Source organism: Physeter macrocephalus, chromosome 5, assembly GCF_002837175.3.
Source record: "Physeter macrocephalus isolate SW-GA chromosome 5, ASM283717v5, whole genome shotgun sequence".
In the NCBI taxonomy this organism is placed as follows: Eukaryota; Metazoa; Chordata; class Mammalia; order Artiodactyla; family Physeteridae; genus Physeter; species Physeter macrocephalus.
Window position 1 is genome coordinate 50,493,204 of NC_041218.1, and position 15,813 is coordinate 50,509,016.

Below are 15,813 nucleotides of genomic sequence, written 5' to 3' on the forward strand. Positions count from 1 at the left end.
ACAATAGTGGCATCTAGGAAAGAACTTTGCCATGGTGGTTCCTATGTGAAGAAAAAAAAGTTTGTTTATTTATATATTTATTTTCTTTCACACACACACACACACACACACACACACACACACCCCTTTAAAAGCACCAGAACGTATCTTTTACAGAAAACCTGTAAGATTTGGAGATAGGAGACAATAAGTATGTGTTGATTAAACGATCAGGTTGGAGTGAACAGATTTTATAATTCCATTCTACTAATCACCAGCAATTTTCTTTTTGATGCTTATAGGCAGACAGTGGTATCTGTGTCTATTTACCTTTGTGTTTGTAACTAGACCTCCCTGCTCTTCGTAGTGGGGGAAGTCACCCCAAACATCTAAATTAGGTATAAAAGTAGTGTAAGCGCCAATCAGAGCACTCTCTGGAGCAGCTCCAGACTGGCTTCTGAAGGAGGACTGGCTGAAGATGGGACTTTGTTGCCATCATGCAATTGGATAAAGAAGGCCATAATAGTTTAGGGCGGTCGAAAATTCCATGTGGGGTACTGGGCGAGGTGTTACACCTTGGCGGGGCTGATTAAGGTCCAGAAAGTCTCTCGATCGGAAAACCTGGAGGCACTACGGATACCTTGTTTTCCGGGACCGTGGAGGAATGGTCAGCAGTTGCGGGGATACCAGTGACAAAAATGGCCGCAAGGCACCTCAGGCGCTGGATCAGGTGATGCAGCAGCACTCCACTCCCTTCCCACCAGGCGCCCCCCTCCCGCGCCCCTACGTAGCGGTGGGTGTGGCCTGCCCAGGGGCTCTTTTTCGGAGGCGAGGAAAACCGAGGGTTACACATGCGCAGTTAAGGCCCCTCTGGCCCTTCGGGCCTCCTCCCCGCCCACCGCCCCGCCCCGAATTGCTGGGCGGGGCTGGGCCGAGAGTCCAGCAGCCTTGGCTGGGGCTTCAGTGACTTCCTTGTTGTGAGCCAGCCTCGGCCCGGCAGTGTCCGGACTCGTATCCCCGCTGTTCTTACCGGGACCGCTAGCCCGAGTCTAGGTCGCAGCCGCAACCCCAGCCGGTCGGGTCCCCTTTCAGCGCAGGTCCTTTCCCCGCAAGCCCCGAGCTCCCTAACATGCCCAACCCCAGCAGCACCTCCTCTCCCTACCCCCTCCCCGAGGAAATTAGGAACCTGTTGGCAGGTAAAAAGCGGGAAGGGGGCGGGTAACGCGGCGGGGGCGGGGGCGCGGGGACGGCGAGCCGGTGGGGACAGAAGCGTTCGGAGTCTCTCCCCTTCTTCTCCGCTCTCCCAGAGAGAGAGAGAGAGAGAGAGGGAGAGAGGGGGAGAGGGAGAGAGAGAAGTCAAAGAAGTAGTTTTCGGTTGCCTGGCCGATGGAGGAGAAAGAGATTTCTGAGCTACAGGGGTTAGGGGTTTGGGGTTATGGGACCAAAGGGTTTGTCATTTCTAAAACTCCCATTTTTCTTCAACATTCAGTCCACCCATATTTGAGACCTTCGAAGAGAGCCTGACTCTCAAATGGCCACTTGTCTTCAGCCTGAGTAACATGTTAAAACAAAAAAGGAAGGATGTGTTAAAGTCCAACTTCCTGTGTCACACGATTAAAGTACAGTACTTCATCTTTGCACCCTCATCTTCCCCTTTTCAGTTTAAAATTACCATTTGTAGGAACTTAGGAATTAAAGGTGCATTCTTCAAGGCTGTTATGAATCCACTGCTAGTTCATTAATATACTTGATATGGAGATGTGTATTTTCACTAAGGGCTGTTAAAAAATTTGTATTTCTGCTCAAGGTAGAAAAGACAATACATCTGTTTTAGGGTAGCACAAATCTTACCTATCCTGATGCTCTGGAATTCTTCCCATTACTCACTTTGTCATGTGTACATCAGAATTCTGAATACTGAATTTTGATTAAAAATTTTTACTTTTCTTTAGTTGTTTCTTTAGTATCCTTCAATATTGGTCATGAATAACTGGATTAAAAGAGTTTCTCTTAGATGCCTGTGTTACAATTTGCTTATTTTAACTCTTAAAGCAGTGTTTAAAATGTGACATTTTAAGTAGTAAGTTACTGTTAGAGCACTGTGAGACCAAATCTTATATGCTCTTACACTGTTTTGGTGGTTAGCATCTTGAATATGATAGAGAAAACCAATAATGTATGAATGCAGACATGTTTATGTGAACATGATTGCAGTGTAATGAATGCATTTGTGGTGGGAGAGTGTTTTACTCTAAGAAATGCTTGTTGTCATTAACGGGTACCACTAAGGGAAATATTGAAAGAACTGTAGGGGCTGAGTTAAGGCAGCTTTTATTCCATTCTATGAGAGTTCAAGTGAATGCTGATTTTGTTTTACTGCAGTTAACATTTTTGTTGTTACTATGCTGGAATTCCTTGCTTAGAATATTATTTTAGTCACCAGGTCAGAGAACTGTTTATCATAACTCTAAAAATAGATGTCACCATTTTCAGGATATTCTAGGTGTGAATTTTTGAGTTTAAGAAGTGAAGTGTAGACCTCTGGGTACACGCTTTTGAAGCTTGACAGCTCCACAGTAGACAGTTTGCTATCTGGATCCACAGTCATACGTTTGCAGATAGTATGATATATGGGTTATGAGACTCTTTATTCTCTGATCCCCATAGATTACAAATATTTCATGTAGCCCTTATTTGCGTAATTTAATTGAAAGCTCAGAATTAAATAATATTTAAATTATCTGCCATTGCTAACTTCCTATATACTTTAGCCATCTCTCTTTAATCAGATAATAATACTTACATAATGTCTGAAATCAGCGTTTTAAAAATCATTTTATTGACATTTTCAGTATTTCACATTTTTAAAGCAAATCACATATTAAAACACATGAAGTATTAAAAACAAATAATAAAACATTAAAATTTTGTTGATTACAAATTTGACTTATACTTTCTTTTCAGAGGATATTTTTAAGAGGTATGGCTATGAGGAAATATATATGATATAAATTGTAAAGAAATGAGACAAGTGAACCAGTGTTTTTCAGTTTTCTTTTTAAACTAATCATTCAAAGAGAATGGTTAACATTTTATGGTTGACTTTAATTAAAATCTTTTTTTGAGGTAGGAAAGGTTTCAAGAATAAGTGCTCTGAGCAATTTTTTTTTCACATTTTTTTATCCAAAAAATTCTGTTGGATTGTTCATGATCATTAGCATTATTCAAGTGTTTGGGTAATAGGACATGGTTAGATTTAAAATTATTAAAACTATAGAGGAAGAGTTGACATTGGTTTGAATTTTAAAGATATTGCTGGCTTACCTAGTTCTTTCTTTGAAAGTAAGGAGGAGATATTGGCAGTGGTGGTTGTAGTTAGCAGTTGAGCACTCTTAGAATGCATGGCGCTATGCTAGAATTCCAGGGTAGAGAAGATAAGGAACTAAACTTTTCAGGCATTAAAATCCCTTCAGAAAAAAGGAATATAAAGTCAAAAGATAATGCCTATTAAAAAAATGTTTTGGACATTTCCCATTGCGTTCCATGTTCCCTTTATCCAAATCATTACGCTATATGTGTTAAATGTTTGACGTTTCAACTGCTTGATGGAGGTAGGTGCTCAAATGTATTCTTATCAATTTATTATTCTCTTCTCTTTATATTTTCCTCTGATTATATCTGTTTTAGGCTTCCTTTTCAGTATTTGTTCCCCCCTCCTTCTGATTCCTTCCCTTTAAAAAAAATTCTTTAGAAATGCAAAAATCCATAGAGGTTATCATTCTTCCCTCACATTTAATGATGCTCTTGAAAAAGTGGCTATATAGTTTGACCGTTAGTTATTTTTATTTCTGTGGAATCAGTATATTAAATATTGATAGCCTATACTTTTTATAAAAGTGTTGAATTATTTTCTTGTCCCATGAATAGAAAAAGGTTTACAGATTTTTGTTGTTAAAAGTAAATTGGGGACTGCCATATGCACTACAGGCAACCTTTAATTTTTTTTCACCACAATGGAAGAACAGGTTTAGCTGGGATAATTAGAATCAAAGGATTATCCCAAATCTTGTCCATTTAATCTTCTCCCACATCCAAATATTTTGACTAGGATGAACAGCAAGAATAATCTTGATTTATGTGAGTTTTTCCTCCAGGCAGGCAAGAAAGTGAGAGGAATTAGAACCACTGCTCACCACCCCCCACTCCCAATCCCCTTGATTTGTTTAATCGCCCTTTGAATACTGGACTCTTGGTGGTTTGCAGTTAGATATTCTCATTCATTTGTTTTAGGACAACATATTTAAAAAGGAAAGCTGTAAGAAAATGTTAGTTTCTTTTTATTGAGTTAGAAAGTGAAACCAATGTTGAAGAAAATGATGGTTCTTAGTATACTCTGAAAAATCAAACCCAAACCAAACAAACAATAAACAGAGTGGTGTCTGCAAAGTGACCCTGAGATTTTGTTCACTTGGCAGTCTTGATTAGAAATACTGCATTTTCCTATATTGAGGATTTCCAGGACATTTTAAAAAACCTTCACACATAATTGATAATCCCTTTAGGGACACTAGTTAAAGAATGGAATTCAGTTGAGATAGAGGTAGAATTTTTTTCAATGCTGAGAATAGTGTGGTTTGATTTCCACCCTTCCAAAGTTCCATTTATAATTTGGTCAACATTTCGGTTTTATTTTTCTTATAAGAATCATTTATGGTGTATCTAGTGTCCCATAACTTCCTTCTGGGGTATTGGCTGAGTATGTAAAGGGAAGAGTGCCACCTACTGAGTCACCAATAGTCACCTACTTCTTTAGCACCTGGATTTTCTTACAGAGCAAGAAGAAGCCTGCCCCATTTTGGCAGTAATAACTAATGAGTTTAAAGTTGATATGAGAACCTTTGATCTTACGGTGAAATCAGTGCATGACACCTCTAAGATTTTTCTCTTCTAGAAATAGGAATATATGTTTGAAACTCAAGGGACCAGAAAGTTATAGTTTCTTGTATGGGTCAAATAACATAGCTGACTTAAGATGTGATGTTAGGAAAATTATTTGCCTATGTTAAGCATACAATATTCTGTTTTTTCTTGGGAGAGGATCTTTGGCTGTCTTTTTTTTTTCATGACTTTCCTTTTAAAGTATTTTCATCTCAGATTACTAAATAAAGCTCTTGATAATATGCTAGTATGCACAATTTTATAGTTACCCAATCCAAATTATCACTGGTTTCCTTTTAAAAAAGAAATCTAAATATTCTAAAAAAGAGAAGTATATAAAAAATTTCCTAATGAGCTTAGCTCTACTTTATCAGCATTAAAGTATTACTAGAAAGAAGACAGAAACATCAGAGTGGGAAAAGCCTCTGGTGATTTGAAACACAGTTCAGTTGTCTCTCATAAATTTAAGATTAAGTGTCATATATGGGTGATAAAAGTGACATAGGCTAGTTTTTATATACTCATTATTCACTTAGTTTGTCTTTTTCAATTAAAGCCAAGTCTATCTTTTTCATTCCGCTGAGTTTACATTTCTTTTTCAATCCCATAGTGAACACATTATAATACATTATACCTAACAGTGAATATAGTGCAAATCTCAGACTAATGTTTTATTCACTGTGGCTTCTTTGAAAATGTGTGGTAAAGAGATTTTGATGATTATAAGGTGCTATTTATCGAGTCGTCTTTTAGAGGTGAAAAATATTCATCTCTATCCTTCAACAGTCCAGTTTTCCACCAAAATAAGTCATTTAGCCTCCAAAACCAATTTTGAAAATGTAATCAGATGATTGGATTGTAAGACTCAGGTACGTTTTTCCTATCATACTTTGAGAACTCCTTGTGCTTGTTCCTGTCTCTTTTTCCATGTTTGAAAAGCCCACAGTTCAACCATAACCTGTAAAGGTGCTGGGTAATCAAGAGAAAGACATTTATTAGAGCTATCAATAACTTTTTAATTAGCCATTTTCCAAATTTGGGCATTTAGCTTAATTGGTCTACATGTGCCCAGTTTAACTGATTTTTATGTTTTCACCAGTAGGTGTTTGGTCAGACCATACCCTCCTTTAACAGAGAAGAAAAGCTTCTCTTTTTGTTCTGATGCCAACTTAAATTCTAGGCTGAGATTCTTGTTTAGTGATAGCACCTCAGTGAATACAAAGTGCAACTTGGCCCAATTCATAAAGTAGAGAAAGATGTGGAATTAAGTCCTAAAGCCATTTGGGGTATGGTTTGACTGGTTTTACACTTATTCATTGATCTGGGGCTGAGCGTGTGGTAGTGGATTCACTCTAATTCTTGCCCCCCCCTCCTATACAATTCAGGCCATCACAGAGGCTGTGTGTGTGTGTGTGTGTGTGTGCGCGCCTGTGCCTGCACACTTGCCTGCCTGCCCAGGGAGGTGAGGTATTGGTTGGTTGGAGGACTAGGCAAAAGACACCAGGTGTTAACCTCTGTGACTTGTTTACAACCTCCAGCCTGGAAGTCATATTCCATGGTGGAGGATGGTGAGGGCAAGTGGTCAAACTCCGGCTTTCTTAAAGAGTTGGAACCTGTGCTATGTACTCAGCTTGGAGAAGCCGCCAGTTTATAGTTTGCAAGAATTTAAAAACTGTCCTAACCTTGTGTGGTTTCACCTTGAAACTGTAATTAGTATGGAAATTGGTAGAAAGCTGTTAGTTTGTGTGTGTTAGATACCTGTCCTAGCCTCTCGGGCTCTAGGGGGAGATGAGTGGCAGTTTTTCTAGGGGGTCCATATGTACAGGAAAAGAAAAAATAAAAGGAAAAATTGACTACTACTGGGTGATTTTGTGTGTGCTAAGTATTTGCCTCTTAGGGGTTGCGATGGCTATTGAGAAGTTTCTAACTTAAACTGCTTGAGGATTGCTGAGCCAAGACATGATGTCATCTTTTAATTTTGTTTTCAGACCTTAACGTTTATCTACAGAGCGGTTGTAAATCAGATCTTTCCAGCGGCCTTCTCCCCCAGATCTTTACAGTTGTACCGGGAGATCAGGTTTGCTCTGACAATGCTAAGGTGTAACAGGAGCAAAAATCACCACCACATTTGTATTCGTTGAGTAACTTTTTCCTTGGTGATGACTTGGGGGCAGAGGCGGATGGAGATGGGCCCAATTCTGGGGTTAAATGCGGCCGGCGCTGACCTGCGGTCTACGTGACGAACCGCGGAGCGGCGGTAGGGATTAGACCTGGTGCTTAGAGGGCGCCGGAACTGCGCTTTCTCCACGTGGCCGGGTGGGTCCTTAAGCTTCTCCTCTCCCGTGGAGGACGCGGGTGAGCCGAGATCCCACCTGTGAGAAAGAGGAATTCTGTCTAACTCACCAGGCCAAGAGGCCAGCGAGGAGGCAGGCTGACCTTTTCTTGTAATCGAATTACGGCTGTTCCCCGAATTATAGGCAGTCTGGAGTCAGTGAAATCTACATATTAACAGAGGGACATGACCCCTAAAGGAAGGTAGAAGAGGGCTAAAGCGCTTGCTAGTTTACCGTTTGCAGGGCTATTCAGAGCACAATAAAAAGCTTCAGATCTCTTTTCCAACCAGCCAGGGGAGTGCTTGAGTCGCCCAGGACTTTTATTGCTCGCTTTTGAAATATTACCCTGGCTCTGAGCTACAAAGCCGCAGATCCAGTCCCATTTGTCTGGCGAGGGCGCTGCCCCAAACCAGTGCTCCCTGCTCACAGCTCCAATGACGGGAACCCTGGGGTTTAACACTCCCAGTGTCTCGGACGGCGGAGCCTGAGCATCTCCCGGTGAAGGCCGAGTAACTTAACAGCACCCGCTACGTCTTTGCGCCGGGGGAACGGGGTCGGAGCTCTGCGCAGGGGCTCGGCGAAGGCCGCGGGCACGTCCAGAGCGTCTCCTGTGCCTAGGAGAGGCTGGTGTCGTTCGATTTCAAAATAAATGGTCACAGTATGGATTTTAAGGAAAAAACCCGGATTTCAAAAGCTTGAAAACCAATTGAGTCTGTGGGCACCAACAAACGAAGAGTATTGCAGGAATCGCTTCCACTATGAAGTTCTTATTTGTTAAAAACAAAAACAAAAAAACCAGAAAGCAGGTTGTACGCTTTCCACATCTCCTTTGTGAAATCATTTTTAAAACTCAATGTTTATTAAATCTTTTCAGTTGCCTTAAACCCCTTTTGTGGCAGAAGTTTAGGAATAAATACATTAAGAATACTCTAAAAATATAGGCTTTTTCCCTTGCGCAATCTCTGAATCTCCTCCCACTCAGAAAACAAACAACACAGATTCTTCCTGCAGTCTCACACTCCTTCAACAAGTATTTCCTCACAAAATAGCATAGCTCAATAATTTAAAAATATTTTTGGCACTGTTAGGAAACACTATACAGAGCATTACAGCTTTTTGTTTTCTGAGTTTTTATACAACTGAAAAGACCTTTTAAAGAAATAACTCGGGCTGTAATTCGTTCTGTTATTGCTTCCGGAGATAGAAAATAGATCCTGTTTGTTTAAACTTGTATTGTATAATGAAAATGTAAAATAGGCAATTAAATACTCGTGTGGATGAGGGAATTAAAGACAAACACTGAGTGAAAGTAACATTAAGCAAACTACCAATCGTTATGCCAGTGATTCTCCCAAGTATTGAGTCTGGTTGGAAGAAAGAATTGGTTGGAAGAAAGAATCAGCAGTAGAGGTGCTACTCCTTCTCTTACTGCAGTTTCTTAGTAGATTTATTGGAGCCATCTCAGAGAAGCCAATGATCTTTTCCATTTCAGCTAATATCTGAATGTCCAGAGGTTGCCTTGCTCCTCTGGGTACATACAAAATTTAGAGTTGAGAGAAGAGTGCTTTTTTTATGTCTCATTATTTTGAACTCACTTTAGAAGTGTGGGTCCAATTTGTACTGGTACTGGATTATGTCTCTGTGTCCCCCTCTTCAAAATAGGGACAGCTCAAGGAAAGAGAAGCTGTGACATTTTGCTTTTGTTTCATTTTGATAGTTACTTTTAACATTAGTCAGTAATGGACTTCAAACCAGAAAGCTACTTAAAATTATTCCAAGACTAAATTTTAATTATTTTACTTATATTGATTTAGTGAAGAATCACTTTTATACAATTTATTATGAATGAATAGAATAACAGTTTAATCAGCTTCACTCCTCGGATCAACATACTTTTGTAATCAAGAATTTAAAGTCAGTTATACCATTCTATTTCAAATACTAGGTTTTAAGTTGCTAATTATAAGTACAGTTGAAAGACTATTTGCTATACTGCTTTGAATTAAGTATAATATTATTGTAGGTTTTGATACCATCTTTTTATCAGTGTGAATTAGGAGACGAATTAGTTAAATAAAAAGAAAGTAAAACATATACACATCTCTTCAGTATGAAATATGGGTGGTTTATAGTCATACCTACTGAAAAAATTTTAATGGTATCTTCTATATTAGATATCTCAAAGTGACATTTAAAATTCTGAATATAAAGTTAATTTAAACTTGTACAGTATTTCATGAACAGTAAGAGTGGGGCTATTGTAAAATCAAACCAATATGGATTTGGTGGAATTGCATACCAGAGAGAATTACAAAGCAGAATAATTTAGAAGTTTACTGAATTAAAAAAAAAAAGGCTTTGTGAAAATGTTATATGAGGCCATAGAAGTCTTATCTCTTGGTTACTATATTTTAAAATAGTGGCTAAATCTATTTTGCCACTTTTTCCTTTATTTAAAGAAATATTTCCAGGTAGTAATGCCAAGGCAGGAAGCAAGAGCACACAAAACCACACAACTGATTATCTTTTTTATTTGAGAATAGCTGGCCAGAGTAGGTGGGGCAGATAGGAAAGAGGAAGGTTTGATTTGGGAATCTTGGCTAGAAAAAGGGGTTTGTTTTTCCTCTAAAGCATTAAGCGCTGCATATACCTGAAAATTGATTACACTGGGAAAAGGATGCCTTTGCCAGAGACATTAGCTTATATTGATATAATATTGTGAATGACCTGTTCATACAGGAACTTACAAAATACTAAAAAATGATAGTAACATGCATGAAAGCTCTGCACTTGCTTTTATACAGAGAATTTGTTTATGGGGCACCATAGTTTATTAAAACTTGCGTGCTTCCTCCTGGTTTAATGATGCCAAACGTTCAAATAGCATTCGCTGTGTTAAGCATAAGTAGAGCATACACATTTTATTAGCTAAGTGGTGAACAGATTTGTCCAATTTAGTATTTGAAACATACTTCAACTGTTATGCTTTGGATTGATAAATAACTGTAACAAGTTGTACAGATATTAACACTTATGGGTAGAAACAATCATTGTCCTATTTGTCTTCACAAAAAAAATGATTCTTTCCTATAATTTGTATCCTTTTTCTTATATTTCATGGTTTAGATGTTGAAACATTTGTAGCAGACGTACTGAGAGGGGAAAATTTATCCAAGAAAGCAAAGGAAAAGAGAGACTCCCTTATTAAGAAGATAAAAGATGTAAAGTCTATGTAAGTCACTTACTTGCCTTTTATTACTTATTTCTTATAAGAAACGTTGTAATTAACATTTTAATGAAGGACTGATTATTGTGGGATTAAATTTTTTATGTTCTAATTTAATTGGTTTGAAGTATTTTTAAAGGACAAACTATATTTCTACTATAATAGTTTTTAAAAACAGACAGGCTTATCATTATACCGTTTTTTGTGAAGCCTATTGATTATGTATTTTTCTAAGCATTCTAGCAAAATCCAACTCTTTATTTTGATTATTTGAGGATATATTTGGTTTAACTGATAAGACATAGGTAGGTTGAGAGTTTTAACATAAATACGGAAGATACCTCCAGATACTCAAATGAATAAATGTAATTTAAGTTGTATGTACTAAAGATATAGTCTGGTTTTACTACTGTAACTTAAGTCTTTAAAAATACCTTTATTATAAATCCATAAGCCTTTTGGAATTATCATTTCAGGATAGGAAGTAGTTTTTTCTCTAAATCTATGTTTACAATATAGATTTTAAAATAGACTTGAATTATTGCCATTGATTAGATCTTGTTTGATTTGTCAACCTTTATTTTAAAGTATAATGTTCTTGCTTTATTTTGCAGCTATCTTCAGGAACTTCAAGACAAAGGTAAATTTTCAAGTTTTGTCAAACTTGACATTTTTTTTCCTTGCAGAGATTTTCAATAGGAAAATCTAACACATACTGAAATTTGATAGTTGGAGTCAAAATTTAAATTTCTGTGTTGTATACTTAGACTTTAAAGATGAGAGTGCTAGCTCCCCCTGCTGAGAATAAAATTTAAAAACATATCTAGAATCTACTCTGCACAATCTTCTTTTGCACAATCTTTCATGCAGAAATCTGTGTTTAACATTCTTAGGTTTTATGGTTCTTAGAGTTCATTGTGGCAGAAGTTTGTTAAGAAAGGTATATACGTGCAGTTACACACGGAAGAATTTTGTGAGGCAGAGGCGAGATACCAACCTAACACCATTTAACCCTGTAGAGATTACTTTATAGTGGTGATGGGAGCAGGAGGGCCTGTGGCTGGGTGCTCATAGGTAATGTTTCTAAAAGGTAATTGGTTTAAAAACAGTATCAATTTTTGTTTGAGAGCATGAGTAAAATCTTTTTCAAATGCTGATTTTTTATTATTCTTGTGATTCTTTTGATATGAATAAATGTATGCCATAGGCATTTTCTAAGAAGGGGATTCACTTTCATTTTTCGAAATATGTGAGAATGCTGGTAAGCTGATTGTCTTCCTTTAGATTTGAGAGACAGCTGCTTAGCTTACTGAAAACCAAATCCAGAAAGGTGTAGGAAGTTTCTAGTATTTCATGTCTTCAGTTCTGTAAGGGAAACTTGGTATGGCCCTTACTTCCATGATGCTAATTCATAGGTCATGACCTGAAGCCTGTGGATGCTGGTATGAGGGTCACAACATGAGGTCAGTTAACTATGTGAAGCTAGGCTCTGAGTTTGGGGGAAGCAGTGTGGCATCTTCCAACTGGGGTTAGCAGATACCACAGAGTAACTCATATCTCTGCCAACTGATAAGTGAGAGAGTAATGATGGTTTCAATAAACCAGCTACTTAACCAGACAAACCTAAAATCAGTTAAAAGGAAACCACAGTTTCTTTTCACATTAAGTCATCACAATTGTTGTGATTAGAGGAAATAAGAGATTTTTTTCCATATTAAATTTTTTAACACTGTTAAATAAAGGGAAGAGCAGGAAACTCCTCCTCTCCACAAGTACCTACTTCTTTGTTCTCTATAATGAATCCTAAACTGTGGGTTTAATCATGTTGTATTTTGCTTAGTTGAGTAAAGAAATAATGAATTTATGCATTTTAATTATGATAACTTTTATACAGTGTACTGTTTATAGGGGAAATATTGTGTATCAGATTCTGCCTTTTTTCTTAAAAGGCACATTTTGTTCTAGTGGTTACTTATTGGACTCTCATTGTGACATAATTATTTGTACGTTAAACATTTTTAAGCTGAGAAAATGTGATAGTATGAAGTCATATATGTAGAATTGCATATGATTCAATAATAGGGTAGGAACTTTCCCTTGGGTATTCTGGTTTAGGACTTGTTCAGGTGTGTGGATATTAAAATTACATTACTGAGATACATTCTTTGTCTCTAAGGAGAATGGAAGTTTATATAGTATTTGATAGAAATTGAAAAATGAGCCTAGAATAAGAGTTCAAATAACACAGAATTCAGAGATTCCCCATAATCATTTTCCTCTGAATAAGTCATTTGTAGTTCAATACTGCTGTATTGAGTTAACTAATCACCAAGAGTGCCTACTCAGAAGTAAGCCTGTGGATAAATTGGATGTATACCTTGGAGAAATATGAGAAGCTGAGTAATTTTATGCCATTCTACCCTCAAAGTATAATTCGACTGTTCTAAAAAGACTATTTCTGTAGTTTGTTAGAAATAGTAAAGGGAAGTTAGTACAGGCTTAATAGTTGAATAAGCAATTGCTCAAAAGACATATTTCTTAAAAACAGGAATTTATTAACAATCAGATCTCTACACTGAATAAATTGAATTCATCTAAGTATGTTTTGATAATGCTGCTTTTCTTTTTTTTCTTACATTTTCTTCTTGGGGTTTTTGGATTGTCTTCATCCAAGGAGACCTGGGCAGAAATCCTTTTGGCTGTTTCCCCTCTCTCTCTTTCTCTCTCTCAGGTCAATATAGGGTCACAATGAAGTGACCAGAGGCTATTTTCCTGCTTTTTACCTTTATACTCCTATTTGTTTCACATACTTTTTTTTTTTTTTTTTACATGATGGTTAAGTACCATTTTAATATCATTATTGGGAGAAAAAAGGACCTGGAAGAGAGTTTTTAAATAAAATGAATTAATTCACATTTATTTATTTCAGATAAGTGAGTTATTAGTTACTTTAATGTTCACAGATGTCTGTTATCCTTCCTTACTTTACTCTCACTTCTCTTCTTATAGTCTTTAGATATTGTACATGACAGAATAACTATCTAACCCTAGTGTTTTATTCTTAGTTACAATGTAGCCTAGTAATATAAAGTATACTCCTAAATACAGGCTTCATGAACTAGAATTATGCTCATTTTAGAATTATTTTACAATTATGATTATTTCAGAATTTGTTCTCTGTCACATCATAAGGTCATAGCACTCTTAAATGTGACTTGAAATAATTATTTTGGGGATGAAAATATATTACTACTTGAGTAAAGGTGTTACTGAGTATAAAATAGAATTTTCTAATATATATTAGGTATATGATAAAAAAGTTTTACTTGTAGTTGTATCTTGCCCTTATATTAGGCTTGTTTTACTCCAGTGATGATTTTGGTATTATTATTTTCTTTATAGAATAAGATAATGTGAAGATACCTATGCATGACACATAGTGTTCAGTAAGTGTTATATTAATGTGTATTCTCAGATTCAAGTTCATTTATCAAGAGGATTTAGTAAATCTTGATCTATAATTCAGTTTTCAAGTAAATTTTGAGGAAACCATAAATTACTAAAGGAAGGGTATGCATATTAACATGAGACAAATATTTCAAGAGAATATTTTTCAAATATGGGTGTCTACAGCTTTAAAAAATGTGAATATATTGTTTTCAATTCTCTTTAGATGTCATAACTAAAAAGGTCTCATTTTCTCCTTTAAAATATTTTTCCTCTAAATTAAAACATTTATTTAGCAGATTTTATCCTAAAACTCCATTGATATTGTTAAATATGAATAGGTTTACTTAGAAAGCAATTTCCTTTGACCTCATTGGTATTATTAAGTTTATTTATGGACTAAACTAGTTTTTTGAGTGACAGGGCTGTTAGATAAGAAGGGACCCATTTTAGTTTGTTCTGATGGAATCCTTGAGAACAGCAGAAAAGTCAGAAGTTTGGATGACGTTTAACTTCGTTTCCTTTACTCTTCCTAACATAGTATATGTTCTGTTGAAAGTTAGCTCCCAAGTGAAATCTGAGCAAATAACTTGCAGCTCCCTTACCCCCACCCCACATCTCTGGCCATATACAAATGTGTTAAGCATGTTTGAGATTATGGGGCCTATAGTAGTAGAAGTCTGTTTCAAAGGTAGTACTTGAGGAATGGTGTCCTTCCTTTAAAATTCTGCCTCATGTTTGCATGCTATAAATTAGCCCTTCTATGGTAGAAGAGTTATGAAGAGAATCTTATTTGTGGTGACTCAAATCTTTCAAATTTTTAAGAATTAAACTACAGGTTCCCTTAAGAAATGACAAGTTAAATGTTTATGTCCATTCATAACTGTATATTATCACTTGAGAAATTATTTTGGACAAGTGAACTGAGTAGAAAATTAGAAATTAATATTTTTCACTAAAGTAATTTTCCCCACCAAGTTTACATTTCATTCTCTGTAAAAGGGAATGGTTATCATCTGAATTTTAGGTATATTGTTTAGTTTACTGTTTACCTGATTGCATTCAAAATAGAACTGTATTTGCTAAAACAAGCAGTGGATTGGTTAAATCACCTTCAATGGTGGGATCATGACTGTTCAATTGCTGTTGGGCTTTATCTCCAGGCATTTAGGAAAATGTTAATTGACCATGAGCCATATAGAAAAGAAGGGATAATAGTAATTTGAACCCAACAATTAAAAATTTAAAAATATTTTTCAAAGAAATATGCTGCTGTGATATGCCTAAGCCTTGATTTTGATGTGTTATTTAACTTGCCAATGAAATTACAGGACAAGAAGTCTTGGATCATTGTCTTTTAGACTGTTAACTTTGTATCATTAATTAAACTTTTGAAAGTTGTGGGATAAATCACATGCTTTTCTAGGGAAACAAGAAAGAGTATTAATGAGCAACAACCCCATAATTATCCTTCTGAGTACATAACAGGGACACATTCATGTCTTTTCTTTGAGCAATAACTTTTACAAAGAAGTATTTTTAAACTGATCATTAATTTTATGACCATAGAAATGAGATGCAAAATTTATGCTGTTGTCATTGGCACAGGCTCAAGGCACCACTGACATTATGTGTGATGGTAATAGAATGGCTGCCAACTAATGATTCTGTAGACATTTCATTTGAGCATGCTTTTCTTTTAGATGTCTGATTAGGCTGTAATGCTTTCAATTATGTCTGTAAATTGTATTGGATACGTTTACCTGATGCCCATTGTTGCTTTGGAGTTCAGTTTTCTATTACATAAACACAAGTTGAACATTTTCCTTTTAATTTATCGAAGTCTTTGCAGGTATAGTTGCAAGTGCTCAGCCCCTGGGGAGAAAAAAT

General features: G+C 36.4%; 1 protein-coding gene across 4 annotated transcripts in view; it reads left to right on the plus strand.

Moving 5' to 3' along the window:
* Positions 1-912: 912 nt before the first annotated feature.
* Positions 913-15,813, plus strand: part of SKAP2 (src kinase associated phosphoprotein 2) — a 160,795-nt gene continuing 145,894 nt past the window's right edge. For all 4 annotated transcript variants that reach the window (XM_007108957.3, XM_007108958.4, XM_007108959.4 and 1 more), the window contains exons 1-3: positions 913-1,175; positions 10,377-10,482; positions 11,091-11,116. In XM_007108957.3, coding sequence (XP_007109019.1) covers positions 1,109-1,175; positions 10,377-10,482; positions 11,091-11,116 — 199 coding nt within the window. In that variant the 5' untranslated portion in view covers positions 913-1,108. The remainder of the gene's footprint in view (positions 1,176-10,376; positions 10,483-11,090; positions 11,117-15,813) is intronic.